Source organism: Botrytis porri (genome assembly GCF_014898465.1).
Source record: "Botrytis porri strain MUCL 3234 chromosome Unknown BPOR_004, whole genome shotgun sequence".
NCBI lineage: Eukaryota > Fungi > Ascomycota > Leotiomycetes > Helotiales > Sclerotiniaceae > Botrytis > Botrytis porri.
Window position 1 is genome coordinate 153,587 of NW_024066078.1, and position 27,656 is coordinate 181,242.

General features: G+C 42.3%; 7 protein-coding genes across 7 annotated transcripts; 6 read left to right on the plus strand and 1 right to left on the minus strand.

Moving 5' to 3' along the window:
* The first annotated feature begins 82 nt into the window (after nt 1-82).
* On the plus strand, nt 83-1,050 carry EAF01_003040 (uncharacterized protein). The gene is made up of 3 exons (XM_038911294.1): nt 83-328; nt 534-872; nt 921-1,050. Exons 1-3 carry the CDS (start codon nt 101-103, stop codon nt 1,005-1,007), a joined length of 654 nt encoding a protein of 217 aa, XP_038772529.1. The 5' UTR covers nt 83-100; the 3' UTR covers nt 1,008-1,050.
* A 4,035-nt stretch (nt 1,051-5,085) lies between these two features.
* EAF01_003041 (uncharacterized protein) lies at nt 5,086-5,527 on the plus strand (the record flags this gene model as incomplete). The annotated part of the gene is given in 2 exon segments (XM_038911295.1): nt 5,086-5,276; nt 5,293-5,527. The coding sequence occupies 2 exon segments, from the start codon at nt 5,086-5,088 to the stop codon at nt 5,525-5,527; spliced, it is 426 nt and encodes a 141-aa protein (XP_038772530.1).
* Nucleotides 5,528-7,753: 2,226 nt separating this feature from the next.
* On the plus strand, nt 7,754-9,646 carry EAF01_003042 (uncharacterized protein; the record flags this gene model as incomplete). Its single annotated transcript, XM_038911296.1, has 3 exons — nt 7,754-8,037; nt 8,093-8,301; nt 8,355-9,646. The coding sequence occupies 3 exons, from the start codon at nt 7,754-7,756 to the stop codon at nt 9,644-9,646; spliced, it is 1,785 nt and encodes a 594-aa protein (XP_038772531.1).
* Nucleotides 9,647-11,982: 2,336 nt separating this feature from the next.
* EAF01_003043 (uncharacterized protein) lies at nt 11,983-17,202 on the plus strand (the record flags this gene model as incomplete). Its single annotated transcript, XM_038911297.1, has 2 exons — nt 11,983-16,319; nt 16,470-17,202. The coding sequence occupies 2 exons, from the start codon at nt 11,983-11,985 to the stop codon at nt 17,200-17,202; spliced, it is 5,070 nt and encodes a 1,689-aa protein (XP_038772532.1).
* Nucleotides 17,203-17,936: 734 nt separating this feature from the next.
* Nucleotides 17,937-19,553, minus strand: EAF01_003044 (uncharacterized protein; the record flags this gene model as incomplete). The annotated part of the gene is made up of 6 exons (XM_038911298.1): nt 17,937-18,152; nt 18,183-18,563; nt 18,630-18,740; nt 18,776-18,963; nt 19,095-19,299; nt 19,353-19,553. The coding sequence occupies 6 exons, from the start codon at nt 19,551-19,553 to the stop codon at nt 17,937-17,939; spliced, it is 1,302 nt and encodes a 433-aa protein (XP_038772533.1).
* A 1,517-nt stretch (nt 19,554-21,070) lies between these two features.
* On the plus strand, nt 21,071-22,396 carry EAF01_003045 (uncharacterized protein; the record flags this gene model as incomplete). The annotated part of the gene is made up of 1 exon (XM_038911299.1): nt 21,071-22,396. One exon carries the CDS (start codon nt 21,071-21,073, stop codon nt 22,394-22,396), a length of 1,326 nt encoding a protein of 441 aa, XP_038772534.1.
* A 1,657-nt stretch (nt 22,397-24,053) lies between these two features.
* Nucleotides 24,054-27,323, plus strand: EAF01_003046 (uncharacterized protein). Its single transcript, XM_038911300.1, has 5 exons — nt 24,054-24,987; nt 25,075-25,427; nt 25,489-25,759; nt 25,817-26,159; nt 26,218-27,323. The coding sequence occupies exons 2-5, from the start codon at nt 25,129-25,131 to the stop codon at nt 27,147-27,149; spliced, it is 1,845 nt and encodes a 614-aa protein (XP_038772535.1). The 5' UTR covers nt 24,054-24,987; nt 25,075-25,128; the 3' UTR covers nt 27,150-27,323.
* The last annotated feature ends 333 nt before the right edge of the window (nt 27,324-27,656 follow it).

Below are 27,656 nucleotides of genomic sequence, written 5' to 3' on the forward strand. Positions count from 1 at the left end.
TGAAGCTTTCGGTAACTTCCGTGCACCATCTTCAAGCAATCCTCCTTATAATTATTGATCCGATCCGAACATCACAACCATTGCTTGAGAAATTACACCAATGGATATGAATACTCTTAATATATCAGCAACGGTGAATATATTTCGTCTTCTTGCAAGACCGAAATTGATTTTACCGCAAGCAACTGTTTCCACATTCAACCACCTGCCAATACCTCTCAACTCGGCTTTTGGTAAATGCAAAAATGCTGATATTAGAGCTGTAGTGTTGGACAAGGATAATTGCTTCGCATATCCTAAATCTAATGACATATATGAGCCTTACAATGTACGTTGAAGGGTATATTTTATGGTTTCTCAAACTTGTTGATCTACACTGGGCAGGCTAGGTGGGGTGTTTGGTCTACCTGCATCTGCCTTTCTTACATTAACCCTATCACTTCTGCATTCCTTCCTGATGGTTTTCTTCCTGATTCTGCATCACCAAATGAACTTGTATCATGGGATCTTCTTTCAATGTTAATGCATTTCAGGAAACTTTCAAGAAACTTCGGGAAGCTTATCCAGGCCGACGGCTTCTGATTGTTTCTAATACAGCAGGTGCTGAATCTTTAGATCGTTCTGGCAAGCTTGCTGTTGAAGTTGAGAAGTCTACAGGCGTTACAGTCTTATCTCACGCTTCTAAGAAGCCTGGATGTGGTCCTGATATTATGGAATACTTTTCGAAGTATCCCGAGACCGGAGTCACCAGACCAGATCAAATAGCAGTTGTCGGTGATAGACTCACCACCGATGTTATGATGGCGAACCTCATGGGAAGTTATTCCGTATGGATTAAAGATGGAGTTGTACCAGTGGAGGAAACAAGTGTGGTAAGTATTATAGGTATAATTTCGAGTTTAATCTAATAGGTATTTTAGTTTGCAAGGTTAGAGCAGAAGTTCGCTGGATTTTTGATTCGACGCGGCTACAAGGCGCCAGAACCAGCAAGTCCATTTGAGAAGTAGGCTTGCATCATTCATTACTTATCTTCAATGCTACATTGCTTTTTAGTCAAAATAAATCTTTACCTTACTCTCTCTACCTTACTCTACCTTGAATCCCCCCCTTCCCCGCAAGTAAATGTGCACAAGCTACCATTGTAGTATTGTAATACACTAGTTGTCTTGATGGTATTCACACACGGGAAATCATGAGAAACAGTCAAGGGAGCACCCGGTGGTCCAAGTGCATCAAGCAGAAGTGAGAAAAGAAGTAGCGATGCTCCTTTGACTAGACTTACTAGTGGTAACCGGACTCCTCTATACTTTCGAAAGGCTTGATTCGTTGGACACGTTGAATCAATTTGGCCAAGGCTATATCGGACGAGAAGTGTAAATTCCACAGCCTAGGAATTTAAAGGCTTGTCGAGGCTGCCCAAGTAATTTTCATTCTGGTATTGTGAAAAGAAAGGAGCTCGGTTGGTATAAAATGGTGTAGAAGTCACTTGTCATCGTCCCAACAAACGAGACAAACATGCGAGCAACTATCAAACGTAGGCAGCTTGATTATGGTATATCTAAGAGAATGATACAGTTTCCACGAAATCAACTTCCACTACGAAGTACAATAAGAGCCCAACATATTCCTCTTCTTTTACATCATTTTTGTGCTCCACCTCTTGTATCGGATGCCTCTTGGTATTTTCTGCGCGATTATCACCACATCAGCTTTTTTATAAGATGTCCGAAGTTAAAACAGCTTTACAAAACATGAAGCGATATGTTCACTGAACAATCTATAGGAGATTGATTGTGGTTGCTTGGAACCCACATACATCAATTAAAGTTTAGCTTTTCATCCCCAGCATTACCGGAGAACTGGCAATCTGCAATCTTCCGTCATATGACTACTTTCATTTCCAGAGACTTGTGAAGAAGCTTGTAATTCTGCATACTTCGAGCCATTATCGACGGCGTTGATAGATGTCAGATAAGAATTCGAGTATGTTCTCTATTCGATCTTTCTTGTATACTAATCTTTCTTGATATTCTTAGCCTATCTGGGGCATTGAATTCGTTGGAGAGGTCAAGCCTTGTTTCTCCATTTTTTTTCTCTCTCGGAATTCAAGCTAAATCAGAAATTCATAGTTTTAAAACGCTGAGAGCCATGCTGTTTTGCATACAATTGTCTGGTTGCAAAGCCCAAACCATGTTACATCACCGCAACTGGCATGGAAATACTTCTATCAGAATTCTGACTAGCTGCTTTTCTTCCAACACTATTGTTTGTCATAAATGGCTACACTTGTGTGCGAGACCTCGAACGAAGAACACTTGTCCGACAATGACGTCTGAACAGAATACAAATGTAGACGATGTTTCTGTTTAAGACTTTGTGCGGTACTTACGTGGCAATTCTACCGAGTCACTATGTTCCCAAACAGATGGAACACACTGAGCCTTGTTATACATGTAATGGATGTTCCATAGTCACCGCTTGGCTGGAGAAATAGGCCCACAGTCTCTTCTTAGCCAGAAGATCTGGGAAACCTTATCTTCCTCGTTTCGACTTAGAGTTAACTCAAAACAACAAGTTCGTCTCGCTTTGTTCTCTATATTCGACTAATCGAAAGCGAGACAGGCCGCATTGAAAACATTATTATGATAACGGTCGAGCCTCAACAAGTCCTTCTCGAAGTTTATGCGACACCGATTTGACAGTCGGGTGGAGGCAGTAGATCTTGTGGGGAGGGAACAACCTCATAACCTCCATTGGGAAAGCCAAGCATGGAACTGGGAGAACCATGTAATGATTGTCGTCTGAACTTGGCAGATAGAATAGAGAATCCCAGCTTATGTTTTGCTAGTGGTGTTATGCATCAAAGAGGAACAACAACATGACATAATATATTTGAGTATTTGTGTGGTTATTTTTGGCGCAGTGGTAAGCTGATTAGCAGATAGTATTGTGGATCTATAGATACTACCTACCACAAAGAATACCTAGGTAGATCTCGCGATTTTTCGGGCTTAAAACACCGGAAAACGAATGGACAAACGAGGAATTCAGGGCCGGTACAGCGGTGCTACTTTCCAAATCATTTTTTGGACTGTAAAAATCCCGGTGAGAGTGGCGTAGGTATAAAAAGCCACCACCGTGTCTTGCATTGGAATCCATAGCCGTGCGTACCAGGGGTGTTCACGGCGAGATAAATGGCCGCGATGGCCTCATAATTGTAAGGGTCTCGTGAAATATTATAGGGTCGGTTTACTCGACTTCTTCGGTTCTTCTCCGTTCAACTCGCAATAATGTCTTCTCCCCATCTCCTGTCAAAACTCAAAAGTATCACGGTTGAGTGATGCTTACGCGCAACACTGACAAAAGATCAACATCTTCTTTGGAGAGAAAATCGGAGGAGCTTCGCAATGAAGCGGAACACGTGAGCCGCTCATCCCATGCTTTTGCATTATGCCTATGCTTATGCTCTGCGGTTTGACGTTTTAGGCCAATTTTCCGCACGAAAAATAGGCTAATGCCCTCCTACCCCTTTATGCATCCCTTTTGGTGGGGGTGAAGATAGCATCTTTATCCATCTCTGGTTAGCGTCGCACAGGTTCTGTCTTCAGAAACTTTCGGATGGAGCAATACGAATTCTTACGATGGTAAAACGGGCTTCCTTTTCCTTTACCTGACTGGTTTCAATCCTTTTGTTTCAGTACGTGGAAGAGAAGAGTGATTTGTGTTGCTGATGATTCTAGTGGCCCCGAGGTGATTCTAGGTTTTACTGAACGGGCTATTCGTAGGAGAAAAAAGAGGCCAAAATTGATTATCGTGATAAAGCATCAACCAATCCCTTAGATATTGTTCAGTTTTCATACTATTTAAACTTTTGATCCTCTGAATTGAAATGGAACAATTGAATTGTTGAAGGGTTTCACTAGTGGTCAAGTCAATTCTGGTCTGGTTTTTCTCCTACGAATAGACGACGGGATTGCCGATTTAATATGTACCGTAGCTACCTTATATACATACCTACGAAGTATTACCTCATCATCAAGGGCAGCGATGGATAATGTCGTATCGATCTTACAAGTCACAACAAACCATTTCTTGATCGATATGTACGGTAGACCCAGACGCAAAGATACGAGAGAGCGATCGAATAGCTTCGTAGATAGTAGACAAGACAAGACAAGGCTACCCCAATTTATTGTTTTGGGGGTTTGAACTTTTATGGATTGATTCGTCGATTTATACAATCACTATGGCCACCCCCCCTTCAAGCTGGCAGCGTTCCTGACTAGAACTTCCACAATGGCCATCAACTAATCTCCATTGAGTATCGTGCATAATCATACAAAAGATGAACCACACGTTAGCCCTTGAGTCCCGCACAATCGCCGAGCCAGTCGCTGCAGGTACAAAAGTTGTTGCATGCTTCGAAAGTTCACCCTTTTTGTTTGCCGGTAATGCGGTACGAAGCATACGCTATATCCATCTAGGTACGGCTCGCAACTAAAACAACAAACTATTCTCACTCCGGTCTAGATATGTCACCAGTCAAACAAATCATTCGAGCTAATGGTGTTTAGATCAAGGTTTGAATATTTATGTTGATGCCAAATTGCCAATGCCATCATGTTTTTTCCCCCTCCGTCCCATCTTTTTTTACACATTTCGGCATTCGCGCTTGTTATTGGTTTCAACGAGCGGTAAATCGTGGCTGAATGGGTAGCTAAGGTTTCCAGGGAATCAGGGGTGATATTTAATGTGACGATGGATGGAACTCGGAATGGTTTCAATGGTTTGCGAAGGGGGGAAAAGAAGCAAAGTCTGGGATTTCGAATACAAATAATTCTCTTCTTCCTAACTTCATCCTCACAGTCAATCAACTTTGTAGAAAAGCATATATCTTAGCAACGTTTGTGTATGTACTTGCAACATGGTCACATCATATCATGGTCAGAAGAAAAAGGTGTACAAAGTACTGCGTTATACTGTACACTTTGCATGACTCGGTCGGTTGATTGCATATGTTGTTATAGTTACAAGTGATCGAGTAACGTGCAGCAAAAGATGTGCATGGTGATTGGTACGGAAAAGATGCATATGGACTCGGATGAAGAGGGTCGGTACCAGAAAGTCAGAAGACGGATCCTCTACAAAAATAAATGCCAAGAGCATTGTGCGACTCGACCCCCAAGTTGGCACTCCACTGGCACTGATATATTCATTCGCCCACATCCGGTGTCTTCTTCCAGGGCATTCACCGTCTATCCCACGACAATCATACCGTAAGTATGTACAAAGGCCGAAGAGAGATGACTCCAGACAAGAAAATGCGGCGGTTGGATTCGCCGCCAGCCACCAACGAGGATTGATACTGATCCTGAAAAGTCCGGAATCTGCAACAACGCAATTCAGGGGGTATGGGATACCCATGTTTGAGGAGGAAGCGGAGCAAAACCAGGATGACGAGAGCCACTACACGACGATTGGTGTATGGATTGGTAGTAGTGCACCACTCTACGGAGGACTTGGGTAGTGCATCAATGGCAGCAGCGGGGCTTGGAATTATTATTCTTGCCATACAAAATGCAAGAACAACTTACATAGGACATAAAATTTTACATACGTGCGTACTTCTACATAAAAGTACATGTGAATATGACGCTAATCAATTTACATGGATCTTCTTAACCCCCTTTTTGGATCTTTTTCCAATCCAGGTCGTGCTCGCATGGGTGAAGGTTTTGGTGAAGGTGACTAAACCGCTGGGCCACGCACAGGCGTCTTGGGGGGGGGGAGGTATGATTTTCGAAAGGAATACAATGATCAAGGGATCGAGTTTATCAAATCCTGGATAGAGAGAAAGAGAAAGCGACAGAGAAAGATTCACCTCGTTTAGTACACGGTAGACCGTCCTGTCCTGGTGTCCGTCTGATGCTTTAGATCGTGCACAAAACGTAATGTCAAACTACCATTCGTAATGGGCGTCGGTATTCGATTACTCGATATGGTAAATAATAGTCCATCAGTTTGTCAGATAGATTATACTAATTCATCAGTTCATGTATGTATATGGATCGCGAGGAAGTAGCCAAGTAGATGAGAAGATAGTATTGGATAACAGAAGTAGACAAACGGTACCTAACTGTATTCAATTGAGACTACTGCATTACTATTTTTGAGAGAACCACCCCCCTCATCCCCACTCATCCACTGTGCCAATGGACTACATGAAGGTACCTACATGCGTTGGATGTATGAACTGGCAAATTCAATCAATGGTATGCGTTGTTGAGTTGATGTGTTTTTCAGGGAGGAATACTCGAGTACCTAGGTTTAGCTGGATGGAGAGGTCTAGAATAGAAAAGAATGACAATATGGAGAGTAAACAAGAGCGCGTGATTATGCTCTTTTCCAATCATTCACTCTCTCTAATTCCTCACTTACCCCCTCTCTCGCTTTCTCTTACCGATGTAGGTATGTATTCTCTTTCTTCTCTCATCCTGCTAGTACATACAATATTGTCAGTATTGTACCTAGGTAATAGAGTGAGAGTGAATAGAATACCTCAATTATCCGAAGTACAGTAGATAGTTGAGAAGACAGACTACTAACAGCACACATACATCTATCTACAAACCACCAATTGTCGGTTAGACTCTTTCTTGTTTACGATTACTGTTTTGTCTAGATGCTTATAAGTTCTCAACCTCTTGCTTGCTTGCTTGTCTGCTTCTCTGCTTGTCTGCTTGCTTGCGAGCTTGCTTGTAAGTTATGGACTTCGGCTTGCTTCAAAAGTTCACTTATGGGTTTGTGGATTGGTGGATGGTTTCAAGGATTAGCTCTATTTTAGTGTATTTTGACTGGTCAGACTTCAGTTGAGCCAGTAATAATTGAATAAACTCGCCCAGTGGGTGACGGTTGACCAAATGACTTTTTAACACACCACGCTACCACATAAACCACACTACCACACTACCACACTACCACATTATCACGCTAAAATTTATTATTCACTATACCCACACCTCTGATCCGCTCGCCTTTTTCCCCTTCCCATTCCCTCTTTTTTGTCTTATTCCCTTTTACTATCGTGGAATCTTCCTTTCTCTTAAAACAACTTCATCATCGTCTCTTCTATCAAAACTCTTCCCCCCCCCTTGTGATTTTCTCCCCTTTCCCTCTTGTCTTTCTTTTAATCGGATTCTTCGGGTCCATTACACTCCTTCGGATTCTCAGCTATCAAATTCACATTTACATTCTACCTATTCACAATTCTTCTGTCGAGAAAAGAATAAAGTCATTATTGACTTGAACACTCCTTCGATTCGAACTTCACACTTCCAGTCTTTACATTCAACCACACAGTCAAAAGAAGAGTCATCTTGACCCTTTTAACACTCTTTCTTCATAAATCTACGACGCTTCACATACGGATCTCTTGAGCATCTATCCACATCTATACCATACATTACAATATTTCCTGCAAGATTCAGCGAAGCATTTGTTTTGAAATATATCCATCCTATCAAAGTTTGGATTTACTCAAAGACCCTTTTATTTATTCTCACTTAGGTTTCGACCCAGCAAAACAACCTGTGCATACAAAGCACATAGCATCTCGACGATCATAGAGACTCGTGCAACCAAAGACAACCAAGACAACCGCTTGTCATATACTACATACAAACACGTTGGAGGAAGATTGAACTATTAGGAACACACGAAAGTAATTGACTACGGTCCTAACAACTCAAAAAAGATGTCGGACATGTCGCAAGAAGATGCTCTCAAGATGCTCTCAACACCCTCTCCTACCGCGTCGAACTCGGCTGGGAGTAGTTCGGCTTCCCGCAGACCTCCGCGCAAGAGCACATTAACCCAACAACAAAAGAACCAGAAGAGACAGAGAGCTACACAAGATCAATTGGTTACTCTGGAAATGGAATTTAATAAAAACCCAACACCTACGGCTACAGTTAGAGAGAGAATCGCGGAGGATATCACCATGACTGAACGTTCTGTTCAAATCTGGTTCCAAAACAGGTCAGTTATTTTCCTACACTAAAGAAGCATCGCATAGTCTAATTGCCTTTCGCAGACGTGCAAAGATCAAGCTCATGGCAAAGAAGAGTATCGAGACTGGAGAGACTTGTGAAATTCCAGAAACTATGCGCCAATACCTTGCGATTCAGGAGATGGAATCAGGAAAGTCACTGGGTGGTAACTTTTTGGGCCGAGGTGGGCTTATGCCTTATGGTAGTGGCAACATGCTTATGGGTGGTGATCACGGCCCTCAAGGAAAAGTTGGTAAGTAGAACTACAGGTTTCTGATATTGTGATCTTGTGCTAACATTGAATAGTGATTCATCATCTTTCGTGTAGATCACTGAGTATTGGATCCTGGAGACGAATTGGTCAGAATGCCATGGACCTCATCATCTTTTACTCGCCGGATAAGTCAACAATGACTTACTACATCAATAACGACCAAGCTGGTTACAAAATTGAGTATCCATTTTCGTCAATCAAAAATATCTACCTGGAAAATGGAGATAATGAGTCGCGACCTGGTGGATTAGTTGTTGAACTTATTCGTGCGCCAAACTTTTTCATGGACTCTTCTGGATCGGGTGGATTTTACCAATGTGGTGATTTTACAGAAGACCAGCAAGCATCTCAAGTCATGGTTCATCACTTAGGTGGTCACCCTAAGGTTCTTAGTGGTCAATTAGCCAAGCTTGTTTCCCTTGAGTCTTTCATCACACGCGACAATCCTTTCACACACCAACAACCATTATCTATCTCAGCACCTGCATCTCCAACTGGTCTCCGTCCATCTTCTCAGCCAAATTTCAATGCGCAAGCACATGTTGGTATGTTCCAAGAGTCTCAATGGGGTATTGGTGTTCATCCAAGTGCGCGTGGACCTGGTCACAGAAGACAAAGGAGTAGATCCGTTCCAATGGCTGTCGATTTCTCCATGTTTAACAACCCAATGCCATCATTCCTCATTCAACACCCTGGTGAAAACCAACATCAACATCAACACCAACATGGAAACCCAAATATCTTTGCTCCTATTCCTCAACAACCCAACAACCTTGGACCTCTTGGACCTAATCTACGAATTGATACCTCGTCGGGTTACGGAATGGATTTCAGACAATATCCCATGTCAGCAGCAACGACAACTTCCCCATCGGATTATGCCAGCCCAGGCTTCTTCCCTCACCAAAATGACAACGGACCTATGACAGGACCGATGCCAACATCATCTTCAATGCCAGCTTCGAACTTCACGCCATACTCGATGCCTTACTTGTCGCCTGATCCTTCTTCGCTTGTTCCTCCATCCGTTTCTCCTTTGTCGTTTATGAGTCACGGAGACCCAGCAATTGTTGATCAATCTCCACCAATGTCAATGATGCACCGAAGTGCTTCTGCCGATGTTTACAGTATGCACAATGATTCGGCCATCTCCGATGATGGTACCGGACTTAATGAGATGTATCAGAAGCACACCCTTAATATTCCTATGCATCCTCATTCTCCAGCTTTTGGTGAACAATCAGCGGCGGATATGGACATGAGTAATCTTGTTCAATTCCCTGTTGATCATGATGGTCTTTCGCCTGAGCATATGCCACAGTAGATTAGATCAACTTTTTGAACTTTGGAACTGGTCGAGAGCCTGAAAGGGCTACTTCGGACCTTTGTTGGAAATGAGTTTGAAATTACGGATGTTGAGATGATCAATGTCTGCATTTCGGAAAGTGTTTTTGCTTAGAGATTGTTTGGAGCGATTTTGGGGGGTGGCGTTGGGTTGATTTTCATTTTGCACGGAAAGGGGGGAGGTGTCAACGGCCGTCTCAACTTTTGGGTATTTCATGTCGATTCTTCTCTCGACTTTGCACTTGCTATTTTGGGCACTGTAGCATAGCCTTGATTTCATATTCCCAATTTTCCTTCTGTCTTTTTACGCCACGACTTGCATGACGACTTTACCCAATTCTATCATGCCTGTCTGGTACAGCGATCGTTTTCTCATTGACATCTTTGCACTTGCGCATTCTCTCTTGAACTTGATGTCTGTTAATCAGTTCCATCTTTACTGTTTTTACTTAACTCTCTCATGGAGATTTTGTGTGGTAGTTGGATTAAAGATATAAATGGATGGGTGGAAAGCTTTAGGGGGAAAGCGTGCGATATTTGAATCTGGAAACAACAACATGGTGGGGGGGGGTTTACAAATTTTGCTTGGTACTTTTTTTATTTTGCTGGCTGGCGCACATGTGCGTGAAGCAATGGATTGATGAATCATGGTGGGCTTAATAGTGGAAAAATCTATTTTGTAAAATTGTTTTCATTTTTTTCAGTCTTGTTCTTTTTTTGAGCTTGAGTAGTAAAGTTAAAAAAATGTGCATATAATTTAATATTCATGATGTGTGTGCATGTGGGTTTCTCCCTAGATGCTTTGTGATGGATGTGTGAGATTTGTGTGATGTGATGTGTCTGAGAGTGTATTTTGTTAGTTTGGATATTAGGTTTTAATCCTTATATCGACTATTGACTGTTCTAGACCATGTATTACCTGGGTAGTTGCTGTGGATTTTGGAGGTAGTGTCTGTTCAGCTTGGGGGTTTGGTTATTTGGGGTGTGTGGATGTTGGGATATGGATATATAATGACCTATATGTGCAGGATCTGGATCTGGATCTAAGGGGATTTGGGGATTTGGGGAGTAAGGCTAAGTAGTCGGTGGGTGGATGGGTGGATGGGTGGATGAGTGGATGAGTGGAGGAGTAGATGAATCGATGAATCGATGAGTAGATGAGTAGATGGGTGTTGAGAATATGATTATGGATGGGATTTTTGTTGGATGGATGATATGAATGATATGAGTAGAGATGTATTGGATGTTAGATATGTGGGTAGGAGGATAGATTGGAAGGTAGATATGATGGTAAGCGAATAAACAAATCGTTCAGATCGGTAGGTTTGTTACATGTATGTATCAAAGTGCTAGGTGAGAGGGTTAGAGTGTCAGAGTGTGAATTGGATGGATATAACATGTGATTTTGAAGAAGGGATAGAGGATCTCTCTTTCAAATCGCGGATTGAGAGTCTGGCTTGATACGGAATAGATATGAAGATAGATGAGATTTACATTCAGTATGATGACAATTCATGTTATACGATATATGCATGCGTATACCTATTAGTGTATATCTAGGTGCTCGTAAAACATTTCTTTTAGCTGACTACACAACTGAGCCTCTGCTCTAAGATCTCTATTACTGTAGATTCTGCAGGGGAAGTCGCACGTACACACGACATAAATACGTACTGACCAGTGAGATGGCACCAAAAGAACCTTGGGGTAACAATCAGCAATGACGAAACGAAACGAAACGAAACAGTCTCCAGGGCTGGATTGTGGTGGGAGAATTGACCAACTTCTTTTTTTGACTGCCTACCAGGTACTTGTATCTGTTTACAAATTCACGTTACCTAAAGGTCACCAGACATTGTGATTAGAATCGTCAACCAATGTAGGTACCGGTGTATACTCACTCGTTCGAATCGCTGTACCTTTACAGCATTTTTTCCTCTTCTTTTCTATTAATCAATTATTGTTATTGTTATTGTTATTGTTATTGTTATTGTTATTGTTATTGTCATTGTTATGTGTGTTTTGTTGATTCGATCTTGAGCTTGGGCTTTCCTCCATAAGGTTTCGCAAAACTATATACATATACCTAGGTTAAGGATTTCGCAGACGCTGATTGCTTCGCACAAGCTCCACAAAGTTATTCTTGATTGCAATTGCGGTTACACTTGATTTATACCTTTATCTTTGGTAGCTTTAGGGCACTTATTGTCTGGTGGCTGGAGAGGCGGTGCATAAATTGAATCGAATTGAAAAGGAAACGGAGGCAGTTCTCGTAACATATTGAATTTGATGAGGAACAACAGATGAATCGGAACCATGGCCGGTGATATTGGAGCAAAACGTACGAGTGCATCGTCTTGCGACGAAATAACTTCATCAGACGATCCGAATGCCCCGCCTGCGACAATGGACCCCGCACCTCTCGCGGCAAATAAAGAGAATCATCGAGTGCGCTTCTCGGTGGATGTAGAACGAGAACGAGGAGGTTTTGTCGACTCTTCTAGTCAGAAACCTACGACTCCGAATTTGAGTATCGATACCAGGGTAGCGGGGACTGAAACAACTGCAGATGGCAGATCAACAACATCGGGGCAAGGGAGGAGGATTTTAGGGTTATCGCCAATTTCGCCGAGGACGAGGGATAGAGGATATTCATTGCGGCGGACTTTATTCGCGCGAGGATTGAACAATTCGGAACCCAAGCCGGAGCATATCGAACTCGCGGAAGCGGAGCCTTCGCAGAATGTTGGGAAGAAGCCACAAACTTCGGCGGCGGTATGCCCGGTACATGATGAGATTGAAGAGACACCAAGTGAGAGTACCCAGCCTACGAGCTCGAGTAGAACTTCCAGATATAAGGACAACAAGGCTTTTGGGACGAGGGACTTACCAAATTACGACCGCTTTGTGCGCAAGGTTAAGGGAGACGATTCGATTATCCGCAGAGCGAAGAAGAAATCACAATGGTTTTGGAGAGAGAAGATATTGAAGGATGTTCTTAGACAAAGGGAAATACCTCCTTCGAAAGATGGACGACATATTGATTTAGATGCTACTCGTCCTCGAGGGACCCCGCTAATCGATGAGAGGACTGGAGTTGCATATATCGGTAATACTATTCGCTCTAGTCGATACACAATATGGAATTTTGTACCCCGACAGCTTTTCTTCCAATTCTCAAAGCTGGCAAATGCGTACTTTTTACTTGTTTCTATTCTTCAAATGATTCCTGGACTTTCACCTACGGGAAGCTATACCACCATTGCTCCACTTCTAGTTTTTGTGATGATCAGTATGGCTAAGGAGGGATATGATGACGTTCGTCGCTATAAATTGGATCAAGTTGAGAATAATAATCGAACATTGGTTTTAACCGCATACACACCTCAAGATTTCAATGAGAAATCTCATATCGGATCTAGAGGTCCGCGGTCAAAGAGGGTCAAGAAGGGCTTGGGTATTCCAGAAACGGTGTACGAGATCGACATTGAAGCGACTACTTCTGGACCAAGACATTGGGCAACGTTGAAGTGGAAAAATCTCAAAGTCGGGGATATTATAAAACTTGAACGGGATGAAGCGGTACCTGCAGATATTCTCCTTTTACATGCAGATGGACCTAATAATATCGCTTTTATCGAAACCATGGCATTGGATGGTGAGACAAATTTGAAGACGAAATCACCTCCGGTTCCTTTGGTGAAGAAATGCTCAACTGTGGAGAAGTTGGTTGATTGTCGAGCTCACGTTGTGATTGAAGATCCTAATCTGGATTTGTACAATTTTGATGGAAGAGTTACGATTGATGGCGAGACCTTACCACTCACAACCAATGAGATTGTGTTCCGAGGGAGCATCTTGAGGAACACACCTAATGCCATTGGTATGATCCTCAACACGGGCGAAGAGTGCAAAATCAGAATGAACGCCAATAAAAATCCTCGAACGAAAGCACCTGAGATGCAAAAGATTGCAAATAATATTGTCATTATTCTTGTTGTATTCGTCATTATCCTTGCTTTGTTTTGTACCATCGCATATCAAATATGGACTGATAATGTCGAGAATAATTCTTGGTATTTGACAGGAGCGCATTTCAAATTCAGCTACTCGATTGTTGCATTTATTATCCTCTTCAATACATTGATTCCACTCTCGCTATATGTTAGTTTGGAGATTATCAAGGTCGGACAATTACTTCTCATGCATGATATTGAGATGTATGATCCCGTTTCGAATACTCCAATGATTTCAAATACGTCAACGATTCTCGAGAATTTGGGTCAAATCAGTTATGTGTTTTCCGATAAGACGGGTACATTGACAGATAATGTTATGCGTTTTCGAAAACTCAGTGTTGCCGGATATGCTTGGCTTCATGACTTTGATTTAGTTCGAGAAGCAGCTGAACTGGAGTTGGTTGCGAGTGAGGAAGATAAAGTGAAGTCAAAAAACAAAGGCAAAGGAGTTTCCAAGCACTTCTCGAAGAAACGAAGTCATCAGTCTCAAGCAGAGGATGATAGATTGAATAGCTCAACCACCGATATTCCTAGGAGATCAGGATCTATCTGGAGATCATCAGCACAACCGAATCGCATTCAACCTGAATTTCGAACCGAAGAAATGATTCGATACATGCAAAGTAAACCTCATGGTATATTTACTAAGAAGGCTAAATTCTTCCTCTTATCCATTGCACTTTGTCATACATGTCTTCCGGAAGTTCGAGAAAATGGGCATATTGAATTTCAGGCTGCATCTCCAGATGAATTGGCTTTGGTACAAGCAGCTCAAGAACTTGGATATTTGGTTATAGATAGACCTGCTCGTTCTATTACTTTGACCATCCCGAGTGAATCCGAGGATATTACGGAAACTTATCAAGTTCTTGATGTGATTGAATTTTCGAGTAAGCGAAAGCGAATGTCGATTATTGTTCGTTTTCCTAATGGAAGAATTTGCATCTTTTGTAAAGGTGCAGATTCTTCTATTCTTCCACGTTTAAAGCTCGCACCATTAGCTATGCAGAAAGCATCAGAGGTTCAGAGAAGATCAAGTGTAAGAAAGAGTTTAGAAGCCGAAGAAGCACTACGAAGAATGAGCGAAAGCAGTCCTAGGACGAGTTATAGTCGACCTAGTATAAATCTTCCACGATCAAGCCTGAGTCGAAGTCGAAAAAGTATAGGGGGTGGAAGACCAAGTATGGCCAGTACTCGATTACAACCTATACGAGATGAGCTTGATACATGGTTGAGGGAAAGAGAGAATGATGTTGAATTACCGGATTTAGATGGATCGGCTGATGCTTATAGAACTCTGAGAACTTCAATGGCTTTGGGTCGATCTTCTTTCGCTTCATCGGATGTTAGAACTTCTATGCAAACTGAACATTTTGATGAGTTTGTTGATGAAGCATTGGTTTTGGATGATGCTGCTGTTTTTGAACGTTGTTTTCAACATATTGATGATTTTGCTGGTGAGGGACTTCGAACTCTTTTATTTGGCTATCGATTCTTGGAAGAACAGGAGTATACTGGATGGAAGAAGATATACTTGGATGCCACAACGAGTCTAGTCGATCGTCAAAATATGATTGAGAATGCAGGAGAGATGATAGAACAAGATTTTGATCTTGCGGGAGCTACCGCCATTGAAGATAAACTTCAAAAAGGTGTTCCGGAAACGGTAGATAAATTGAGGAGAGCAAATATTAAGATTTGGATGCTCACGGGTGATAAACGAGAGACGGCTATTAATATTGCACATTCTGCGAGGATCGCCAAACATTATTCGGAAGTCGTTATCTTGGATCGAACTACTGGTGAAGTTGAGCAACGAATGGCTACCACATTGGTTGATATCAATAATGGAAATGTAGCTCACTCAGTTATCGTCGTGGACGGACAAACTCTTTCGGATATCGATGCGAATCATACACTTTCCCTCTTATTCTTTGATCTCGTCGTCCAAGCCGATTCAGTCATTTGTTGTCGAGCAAGCCCCAGTCAAAAAGCCTCGTTGGTAAAGAAAATTCGGACCAGAGTCAATAAATCTATTACCCTAGCCATCGGCGACGGCGCAAATGATATCGCCATGATTCAAGAAGCTCATGTGGGAATCGGTATCAGTGGTAAGGAGGGTCTTCAAGCAGCTCGTATATCCGATTACTCTATTGCTCAATTTCGATTTCTTCAACGTCTCTTGTTCGTTCATGGGCATTGGAATTATGTGCGCACGGGAAAATATATCCTGGCCACTTTCTGGAAAGAATTCCTGTTCTACATGATTCAAGCTATCTATCAAAAATGGAATGGATATTCTGGAACTTCACTCTTCGAATCTGCTTCTCTAACCGTGTTCAATACGCTCTTCACATCACTATGTGTTATCTTTCTCGGTGTATTCGATAAAGATCTTTCGGCTACAACGCTTCTTGCTGTTCCGGAATTATACACGTATGGGCAACGTGATGAAGCCTTTAATTTGAAGAAATACTTTGGTTGGACTTTTATGGCGGCGAGCGAAATGATTATCATTTTCTTTTTGGCGTATGGACTTTTTGGAGAATCAAGATTTACGGATGATAATACCTTGTATTCGTTGGGAAATTTGTGTTTTACGGCGGCGGTGATTATTATTGTTACGAAACTTCTGTGAGTATTTGAATACCCTCTCTCTTCTTTTTCTGTCTTCATTTTCATTTTCATTTGCAATTCCATTTCCAATTTCGTTTCCATTTTCAGTTCATCTCCATACCCCTTTCCATTCACCCACAATCCAATACTAACATTCCTCCTCCACAGTATCCTAGAAATGCACAGCAAAACCTACATCACAGCTATCGGTCTCATCCTCAGTATAGGCGGCTGGTTTTTTTGGAACCTCCTCCTTTCCGCCGTCTATTCTCCCGAATCACTCACTTACAATGTCCGCAATGGGTTCATCGATCACTATGGTCGCAATCCACTGTGGTGGTGTACATTGATTGCTATTTTGGCGGCGGTGACGGTGTTGGAAGTGGGAGTGAGTAGCATGAGGAAGACTTTTTGGGGGAATGATATTGAGGCGTGGCAGGAGTTGGAGAAGGATCCGGGGGTGTGGAGGAGGTTGGAGGGGGCGGTTAAGGGGGAGGATGGTGTGGATCTTGAGACTGGTGGGGATGGGAAGAGGAGTCAAGAAGAGCTGGAGGAGGGGGAAAGAGAGATTGCGGAATTACTTGAGAGGCCTAGGATTATGCATTCTGAAGGGCGAGTGGGGGAGCAAGAGAAAGAAAGAGAGAGACCCATGAGTAGTGGTACAGGGGTGGCGAAAATATCTAGGCATTTAAGAATGAGGAAGGGGAGCACAGCTGATGCCGGTGTTGGTGTTGGTTTTGCTGCGGGTGCAAGTATAGAGGATTATGATGATGAGATCGGACACGGACATGGACATGTTATCACGAGTCCTATAATCGCAACTGATATGACGGGGGGAAATGGTATTAAAGGAACCAAAAGGAGAGCTTTCAGTTTTAGTTTTCCAGGGATGAAAGGATGAAGGGTTGAAAGGATAAGGATGAACGAGAAATGTAAATATTATTACGAAAAGAGCCGAGATTAGATGAGAGGAGATGAGATGGATGTCCGATATGGGTTTTTGGTTTTTGGTCATGGGGCGGGTGGATTATTCATGTTCTGGTTCTGATTCTGGTTCTAGTTCTGGTTAGGCATTGAGTACTAGCATTAATTAGCATTAGCATTAGCGCTAGAAATAGGTAGGCTTTGATGTCTGTCGAATTCTATTTGTAGTTGTAGTTGTAGTTGTATCTGGATTGGATTGGATTGGATTGGATTGGATTGGATTGGATTGGATAGGATCGGTACCAATTGAGAAATTATTTTTCATGCGAAAAGTTACTTGCTACTATGTATGTGAAGTGAAGTTTTGGGGATGGAATGAGAGAGATAGTGAGAGAGATAGTGAGAGAGATAGTGAGAGTGAGGAGGAGGAGGAGGAGGAGGAAAGGAAGATGCTGGGAGCCGATTACTACCTACCTAGTTTAATGAGTTTTCTTTTTGTTTGCCTCTATTTTGTAGGAAAACAGCTGAGAGCAGGTCATTACTACTACCTAGTTTAATGAGATTTTTTTGGTTCTATTTTGTAAGAGGATAGATAGATAGTCTCCATCTCAATCTTTCTTGATGCGAAGGAAATTACACCAAGTCCGCATGAATTCATATGCCTAACCTTTCGCCCCCTAAGAACTTAGCGTTTATTCTTTCTATGGCCGATCAAACAATTGGAGATGGCCACGGAACTTTCTTCATCCTATCAAGTGCCTCCACCATAACTTCTCGCTTCACAGCAAATGTCAATCTCGCCCACCCATAAAATGTCAATCTCGCCCACCCATATTCGCCGTAAGAACATAAATACCCCCCTCCTGGTGATATCAAGACTCCTTCGTCCCGCAACTTTACCAAGACTGCCAACTCTTCTTGCGCATTCTGTGTGGTTATATATGTGAGTTAACGTACCTGATAAAAGGTCTTCAAAGAAGACAAGTATTGTTCCGTAGGGAAAGGCGGAGAGAGAAAAGGCTCGCTTCTACACGGGACTTCTTGTGAGAAGGGAAAATGAGAAATTCGGTTGTGTACCTTTGCATCTGCAGCTATCCTAACTAAGATCATGATTCCCGCTTTGACAGGAACATAATCTATATTCCAATCTTTCAAAGTAGATGTCAATAAGCCATATGAAACTCTTAGTTCTTCCTTGATAGTTTCTACGAGAGATGAAAGTTGCGGTGACGTAAGAATCGCGGTCATGCATAAGCTGCTTAGGGTTGAAACTTGCCAGACATTGGAATATGATATTCCATAGAGTAAAGGCCTATTCGCTTGTGAGAAGATACATCCCTAATTGTTGTAAGCCAGTTGTCTCAATCTCATTACCCCATGAAGTGTAGAAATTATCCGACTCACCACTCTCATACCAGCACAACCGAAATCTATACTGGGACTCCACGTAATTTGGACTCTACTCCGATCAATTCCCTTTCCTTCCTCTACCAAACTTAAAGCAGAGGTAAATAGCTTCTCGGGATCGGTATTGAAAGCCGAGAGAGCACCAATTTCGTCGGATATATATAAGGAATTTGTTTTTCATGACAGAAATTCATCGGTTTGTGAAGAGTTTCTGGGGAATAGGTATCATCTCCTGGGTTGTGAGGATTACACATTAAAAGAGCTTTGATACGGGACTGGGTGGGACAGGCGTTGTAGGCGGTGATTAGACGATCGACGAAGTCGGAATCTACTATGTTGCGGAAGTTTGGTGAAGGGATTGGAGAGTTATAAGATTAGTAGGGCGATTTCTCGGAGGCCAAATGTACGCAACAATTAAGTCGTAGAAGTAGATTTACAGTCAGTTGGAACACGGGCACTAACAAGCAACTGGAGCAAACGCCATTACGATGTCTCCCTCATCACAAATAGTGCACATCAGTGAATCAAGAACACTTGCGCAACCACTGCTCGTCGAGATATGGTCTTCTTCTACCTTTAATGAAGGGTTGAAATATGTATTGAAGAATGAAGCGAATTCCTTTCGCATTGCTGCTTCGCCGTCAAGACCTGTAGGGTAGAGGAAACTCTAAGACATATTAGTATGAATGTTGCTGAAAGAGTCTGTAGAAACTTTCGTACATCTTCACTCAGACTTTCATTCAAGGCATCTTTACATATGCTCAACGGCTGAGGTCTTAGTGAACGATGCTCGGCTTGCTCTAGACGTATTATATCTGGTGGTGCAACATATGATAGAAATACCAGTGGCGCCAATTGGGGAAGTTTGTTGACCATGTGAGTGGAGAGACCATGCTCTAGATACTCTAAAGTTGAAGTCATGATGTGTTGATAATATTTTGAATGAGAAGTATTCCCTACAAAAGGACGCGCGCACTTGCGATGCATTTATAGTTATATATAATATCCAACTGTTGGTTTTCTTTATCAAATGATAGTATATATACTTGTATATATGATCCAACCTTTAATCGTAAGCCAACATCTTACTTGCATGGACCTTTGCCAAAACATCCCACTATATTTGTAGGGAAACCAAAAGCGTATCAAGCTCATGGTGGTTTCGTCTACGTGTCTTGTGTTACTCGCCATCGAAGATGTATTATCCAAGTTTCTGGTCCCAAAACGAATGTGAGTTATTAATGAACGGCTCAACTTTCAACAGAAAATACTTTCTCTATATGGCTTCACTCCTTACACTTCCCGTTCAAAATCCTCCGTGAAATCTGCAATCAGATATCCATTAAGAGAGATCTTCAGCACTGGTTCTGATCCAGATAACTTTTTGAAGCACATTATAGTGCTCAGTGTCTGAAAGTCAAGAGCTCTGTGGCCGAGGATCCTGTGGCTAACCTGATCCGGGTACGTGGTTGGAAAGTTAGCAAAGGTTCGAAGACTAAGGATGTTCAGGACCCACAGTGAAGTATCTTTGGAAACAATACATTGCAGCTCAGAATAGACGATCAACACATTATTGCAAGACTGACTGCCGTCTTGTCAAACCATGACCCAAACTATCAAAGACCTTGTGCTTATGGTCCTAGTCAACCAACGAGCTTAATACTGTGGTGTGTTTAGACTCTCAACTATGAACGTAGGGATCTAAATATCCTTCCATCTTCAATACAACTATAGTCTTCATAATGACCACACTTGACAACTTGGGTTCTTGCTAAGGGAGTTCTTGACTTCAAGATCACGCTCCAAAGTGCAGATGTCTCAGGCCTAACATTGGGCCCCACCAGTTTGATCTTAATCAACATCGAGGTGTGAAGTTACGAGACGACTGAAAGATCTCAGACAGGGCATGTCTTCTGTGTAGTGTAGCTGAGGGTTTCTTGATTTCGGAGGTGTCTTCAAATTGCTCCTTTGCGTTGCAATTCGGCAAACCGACAAGTGGTTTGTGTTTGAGGAGATGCGGGGTTGATAAGCTCAATCTCGTTTCCTCCAAAGATGTTGGTGAAGTTACCACTTTATTAATCTCTCTCCAAATTCATGTGTACAGTACACTTATCTCTCAAATGCATAATATCCACGGAAACTGCTCCATTGTTGAAGATATAATATGATTTATTGGAGTAGGGAACTCAAGACTTTGGCCTGTGACTTCCCTTGTTGAATGCAGGAATGCGCTAAAAACAAGTGGCCTGGTGACGTCGGTAACCTTAAGTTAAGGCCAAGATTCTTAATTCACGTCGTTACTTTCCTTGCCTTGCCTTGAGATCTATCAACACCAACACCAACACCAACATCAACATCAAAGCAAAGTAAAGTAAAGCACAAACTCACTATATGAATGGCCATGATTTGATTCATACCTGAGCTCTGCACCAACGAACATGGCAGGTCCTTCAGAGATGAAGGCATTAAGTTTGTATTTTCTGACCTTTAATTGTGGTCTCTCTCTTATCGATACTGATGCGTTTGCCTCTCAACTCTTTAATGGCCTCTCGTCTCCTAACTTACCAGACCTCCTCGTTCTCTCCTTACAGGAAATTGCGCCAATACCATATTCTCTTATAGGCGGATCCTTTCTCGTACCATACTTCAATCGGTTTCACGATGCGGTCGGAAAAGCTTCAAAGAAATTATCGAACAATGGATCGACATATACTTCGATAGCAGCACGGAACGTTGGCTTGACGGGAATTATGATATTTGCAAAGGATCCAGCACTTGTACAAGACCTAGAGGCTGGTGAAATTGGAGTAGGAGCTTGGTCAATGGGAAATAAAGGAGCAGTTGGAATAAGATTTACATATGGAAGTGGAAATACTTCAACAGAGTTAACGTTCGTTGCGGCACATCTTGCTGCTATGGAAGAAGAACTACAGAGACGAAACCAAGACTGGAAAGATATTGTCCGCGGATTGGTATTTTCTTCGACAACCTCAAATCATTCCACAACTTTACCTCGAGGCGATGAAGATAGACCATTGTTATCCATTTCACCACAAGATGGTTCGATCTTCAAAGCAACATCTCATCTATTTTTTGGCGGCGACTTAAATTATCGAACCTCCTTGCTTTCCCCAGCGCCAAATGATCACATCAACACATTCCCGCAGCCGGACGATGCTAGTTCCTCTTCCAATCATTATACAACCCTATTCAAAAACGATCAACTCAACCGAGAAAGATTGGCTGGTCGAACTTGTCATGGACTTATCGAAGCTCCAATATCATTCCCACCTACATATAAATACAATTCCGAAGGGCCATTCATGACATCTGATGACGAATTGAACAAATGGCCATGGGCAAAGCATAGATGGCCAAGTTGGTGTGATAGGATCCTTTATCTTGATATGCCACATTGGGTACAAAAGAGCAATTCAGAAGCCAAAATAATTCCAAACAAATATTCCGCATTACCTCTTCTTCCAACGTCGGATCATAGAGCTGTAGCTTTAGATGTAACGATTCCGTTGTTACCTATTCCAGAACCTGAAGAGGAGGAGGGTGTGGATGACCCTCGGGTCAAAATGCCATTTGATATCGATATCGATTGGAAGAAGAAGAGGGAGAGAGCTAGAATGCTGGAACTGGTTGTGGGGTATACAATGTACTTTACAGGTACAAAGGAGGGAGGTGCTCTATTCGTTGCAATGGTTGTTGGTGGAGTGGGGGCTATATTTGTTTTTAAATCGTTATTTGCTGCTTGAAGATCAAGCTCTATGGGGATACGATTTTTGAGGCAGAGGCATTTTTGGGCATATCAAACACATAGGCTTCGGTCATCTACAATGATGGTAAGTAATTATAAATATTTATAAGATTAAACCACTTGAGATCTTCCTCGCAAAATTTGCTTTCACGCATTCCTTCTCAGTCTCATTTGCAGATACCACGTCTAGTTTACCAATCGGATTCTTGGAAGGCACTGCAAGCAAATTTCCAAAAACTTGCTACTAAAGCATGAGCTCCATTCAGATTGCTCCAGTGAGCCTTTTTGACCCGTTCTCGATGCCGCAAGCAATAGGCCGGAGATGAAGTGGTTATAATCCCTCAATCCCCTCTTTCTCATCTATTTTAAATTTAATAACCTTAATTCTATTCATCTTGACACCCCATTAATAAAATGACAAACGAAAACCAATTCTAATTCCAAACACTGTTTCGAGCATATCTATATTCCGTGGGTTAAAGTCTGATGTTGCTTGGCTGCTAAGGAGCGACGCAGAGATTCGGACCGAGTGGTTCTGTCTTGTTAAGACGTAAGTCTGACCTAGTCGCTCAGGGATTGCGATGCTTAGCTGTCACAACTTATATTGACTCGCAGGTAGTTCTCATCGTCTGCTGTCACATATCGGACGAGGGAGATATAATATAATATATACTAATGTGATTCCATTCTCATGTAGCTGTCAATTGTTGTCATTCGATTGGCTTTTCATGGGAAGCCAAATATCGCCGTTGGACCAGAGGGGATTCGGTCACAGATGATATCAATAAATTTCTCATTTCACATCTTTATATATCACTAGATGAGCACTTCCACTATATGAGAAGAACTAATTAATGTGCGACGTGGAGTATGACTGATCCCCAATTTACTAGTTTACGTATCTTGCTAGCGTCGAATCTCCGAAGGCATTGAAAGCACCTAATGATTCGACACTGGCAATATTAACCCTGGTCGATGACTTGCCAGTAGATCAATTCAACACTGCACTTAGAAGCTGTCTTGCGCGTTAACTTGGTTTGAGATCACACTGCATAGAACTATTGACGTTGATGCCCAGATATTGTTTAGACAAATAAGGGTCTCTGCTACCGAAAATGACTACCAACGAGACGGAAAACCCACACAGACTTCTCCACGGACGCGGCGTGCAACAGTGGTGCTCCATTATCGCTTGAAGCGCATTGCCCACTATAGTCAAATGCCCGATCCCGGATATTTCGTCCGATGTTGGCTTTAGTTTTTGGCACGAGAGTCACGAGATGGAGAATGAATTCGTCTACGCGGACGCTAGCTTGGGCCAACGCCCTCTGGTGGGGGTTAATTCCTGAATGCGGAAGAAGCAAATTCTTTTCTCGTTGTTGAAATCTTATCTGATTGATCTAATGATCATGTTTGAGATAATAGTTGACACCCAATCAAGTATTACCCTCTTTCCAATTCTCATGGTACCTTGTTATCTGATCAATCTGATTATGTACATAGGTGAGCTCGAGGCGTAATTACTTACTCAGTCCTGACAGCACCCCACTCGCACTCGCTTGTCTTTTCTCTAAAATAGTCAAGTGTGAATGCATCCCATGTGAACGATCCGTTCTACGAAAAGTTTGCACTCCACATAACTTCCGAAATTCCGCTTTCAGAATTTCGGCGATGACAATGTGGTGTCAGTCATGGTATATACGATGGCTTACAATATTATAGTAATCACCTCATACATATATCAAATGAGTGAGAGCTTTATCTTCCTGGTCATGAATCATGATGAAGATGTCGATCAGATTAGATAAATATTGAAAAGCTTAAAGTTTTGATCTAAGTTAGTCAATCTGATTAGATTATCATAATGGTCACCACTACTTGGTACCACGGTACCGAAATCGAGACGGGCTTCCATATCCAACACACATTCCGATTTCACCCATGGAAGTAGTGGTGGCGAGCGGTCATGTAACGCCATTCATACAATTGCTGCCTACTTGAGGAAAGGCCGGTCTTAGTTTCAATAAGTAGGTGAGTAGGTGAGTCCGGAATTTTACATCCTACCATTCATTTCATCCTTGGCTATCGATGAAAATTTTGATCAGATTAGATAAAAGCTAGCTCAATTATCCCCACTCGATCCCACTTGACCCCACCTACATGCCTTTAACCAACTAATCAACTGTCTCGGGTAATACTTAACACAATCGACCCATTCAAATTTAAGCCCACCTTGTCCATGGACCCATCAACATTCGGTAAAATGTCCACTCTTAGAAAAGAGGTGTGTTTGAAAACGTTTTCTGATTGATTGATGTGCGTGGAATACGCAGCTCTAAGCTCATTCAACCTGCTTCTTACCTGCCTGCCTTACCTTGTAAGTTGTGTGTATCATTTCATGAATCTTCCTGTTACTCGCGTCCTAATCCACGCCGAACCTCGTTGATAATCACTACGTTGAGGGACTTTATGGGATGCTTCTTGGCAGCTCCAAGCACGCGGCAGCATGCGAAATTTCGAACCTTGTCCTAGCTGCAGCTGCTATAGATGAATGGGCATACGTGTGGGTGTGAATAGCCGTGTCAACAGGTAGGCCGAGATTTCAAGTATTAGTAGTGGCCTTCTGCCACGATACACCCATTGCTCTGTATTACTTATACCATTCCAATTCTTTAGTCGACGTCCTTCCATTGATTTCCAAAATATTTGCGGAATCGACAAACCGCAATCATGGGGGCATTATCAAAATTCAGACCTGGATTTCGTCGAAAGGCTACCGAGGATATAATTAATGAAAGTTCAGAGGTAGCTATGGCTGATATGCCATCTTCAAACGAAAAGGATGCTGCGAAGCCCGCAGTTACTGGTGCCGATGATACTATCTCTTCAAGCAATGCCAATGATGTACCAATCTCAGAAGAAGCCGAAAAAGATGTTTTACCAACCGCAACTGCACAACGTGGTGTTCAAGAAGTCGAGGCAGTGGCTTTAACATGGACCAAATCAATGCTCATTGCCGTTTTCTTAAAGTATGTGCACGCACTTATTATTCCCATTCCCAGATGTAGAAGCTAAACTATTCAATGACAGCATGTGGTTGCTTTACTTTGTTAATGCCATGCAATCTTCAATTTGTTACAACCTCATTCCATTCGCCACGAGTGCTTTCGAATCGCATTCGTTGATCACCGTTATTAACATCGTTGCGAACGCTATGACAGCTGCCATTTACATTCCACTTGCGAAGATGTTGGATCTTTGGGGTCGTGCTGAAGGATTCCTTCTCATGGTTTTATTCTCTACCATCGGATTGATCATGATGGCGGCTTGCAATAATATTGCTACCTTCTGTGCTGCACAGGTATAACTTCACCATGCCATATTTTGTACCTTCAGTACACTAATACACGTTCTCTAGGTCTTTTACTCCATTGGATTCGGTGGTTTGATCTACAGTGTTGATGTCATTACTGCTGATGTTTCAAAATTAAAGAATCGAGGTCTTGCATACGCCTTCACTTCTTCACCATATATCATTACAGCATTTGCTGGACCAAAGGTCTCTGATGATTACTACTATAACATCAGCTGGAGATGGGGATTTGGTACCTTTGCTATTATCTTGCCATTTGTAGCCGCACCATTATACTTTATTTTGAAGACAAATCTCAAAAAGGCAAAGAACACAGGTGTTTTGGTTAGAGAGAGCAGTGGCCGAACTCTTACAGAAAACATCTGGCATTACTTTGTGGAGTTTGATGGTAAGTCATGCCTTTCCGACGTAGATGTACATATGGAATTTTTCTGACCATTGACTAGCTTTTGGTGTTGTTCTCTTTGCCGGAGGTTTCACCGTATTTCTTCTGCCATTTACACTCGCCGACACTGCACCAAATGGTTGGAAAACGGATTATATCATTGCTATGATTGTTGTTGGATTTGTGGTCCTTGTTATCTTTGCGCTTTACGAAAGCTACTTTGCCAGGACGCCTTTCTTGGACGTTAACCTTTTAGCAAACCGAACTGTTATTGGCGCTTGTCTGCTTGATTTGACTTATCAAATCTCTTACTACTGCTGGAACAGTTACTTCACATCTTTCCTACAAGTTGTCAACAATTTGACTTTAGCAGAGGCTGGTTATGTGAGCGACACTTTTGATGTTATCTCTGGTATCCTCCTTCTCGGAGTCGGTGTGTTGATTCGCAAGACCGGATACTTCAAGTGGCTTTTGTACATTGCGGTTCCACTTTACGTCTTCGCTCAAGGTCTCATGATTTACTTCCGTCAACCCAACCAAAGCATCGGTTACATCGTCATGTGTCAAATTTTCATCTCTATCGGTGGAAGTGTTTTCATCATTGTCGAACAACTCGCTGTTCTCGCCGCTTCTGACCATCAACATGTCGCTGCCATTCTCGCGTTGCTTTATGTGGTTGGAAATATCGGTGGTGCCATTGGAAACGCCATTTGTGGTGCTATCTGGACCAACACATTCCCACAAGCTTTGGAGAGATATCTTCCCGAATCGGCCATGGCAGATTTTGATAACATTTATGGTGACCTCTCCACTCAACTCACTTATCCATTGGGAAGTGAAACTAGAATCGCTATTCAACAAGCATATGGATATGCACAAGAGAAAATGCTCATTGCAGGAACTGCCATTATTGCCTTGGCATTCTTCTGGGTTATGATGATTAAGAATATCAATGTCGCCCAAAAGACACAAGTCAAGGGTACGGTATTCTAGGTATTCTAGGCACTCTCGGTATGGAAGATAGCTTGGATTTTCACAGACGTATATTATCAAATGCCATGTGGTAATTCACTAGATTTACCGCTTTTCTCTTGACCCTTGGCAGGTCCTCGTAATTAACATGTCATAATATCAAAAGTTTTGGATACCCTGCAAAGTATTTCCACCTTATCGTTCCTGGTGATCCTTGTTCGTGCAGGCCAATGTTCATTCGATATTGTACTTGGGTGGGAAAAATCACACACACTCTGTACATCATATCCAACATTTGCTGGTCCATGATTGTAAACGGGTTTGCTTCTTCTCCGGAATCCGAATCCAAGAAAATGGAGTTTTCTTGTTAGCTCGTCTTCTTCTGTTTATGGTATTTGTTGACGCCTCAAACTACCATTCTCAATTTCTCATCAACCCCGAATGTCACTGACAGTTATCCATCACGTCTCATAGCGGGGACCCTATACACCCACCCACACGAACCCTGGTAATCACGAATATTGATCA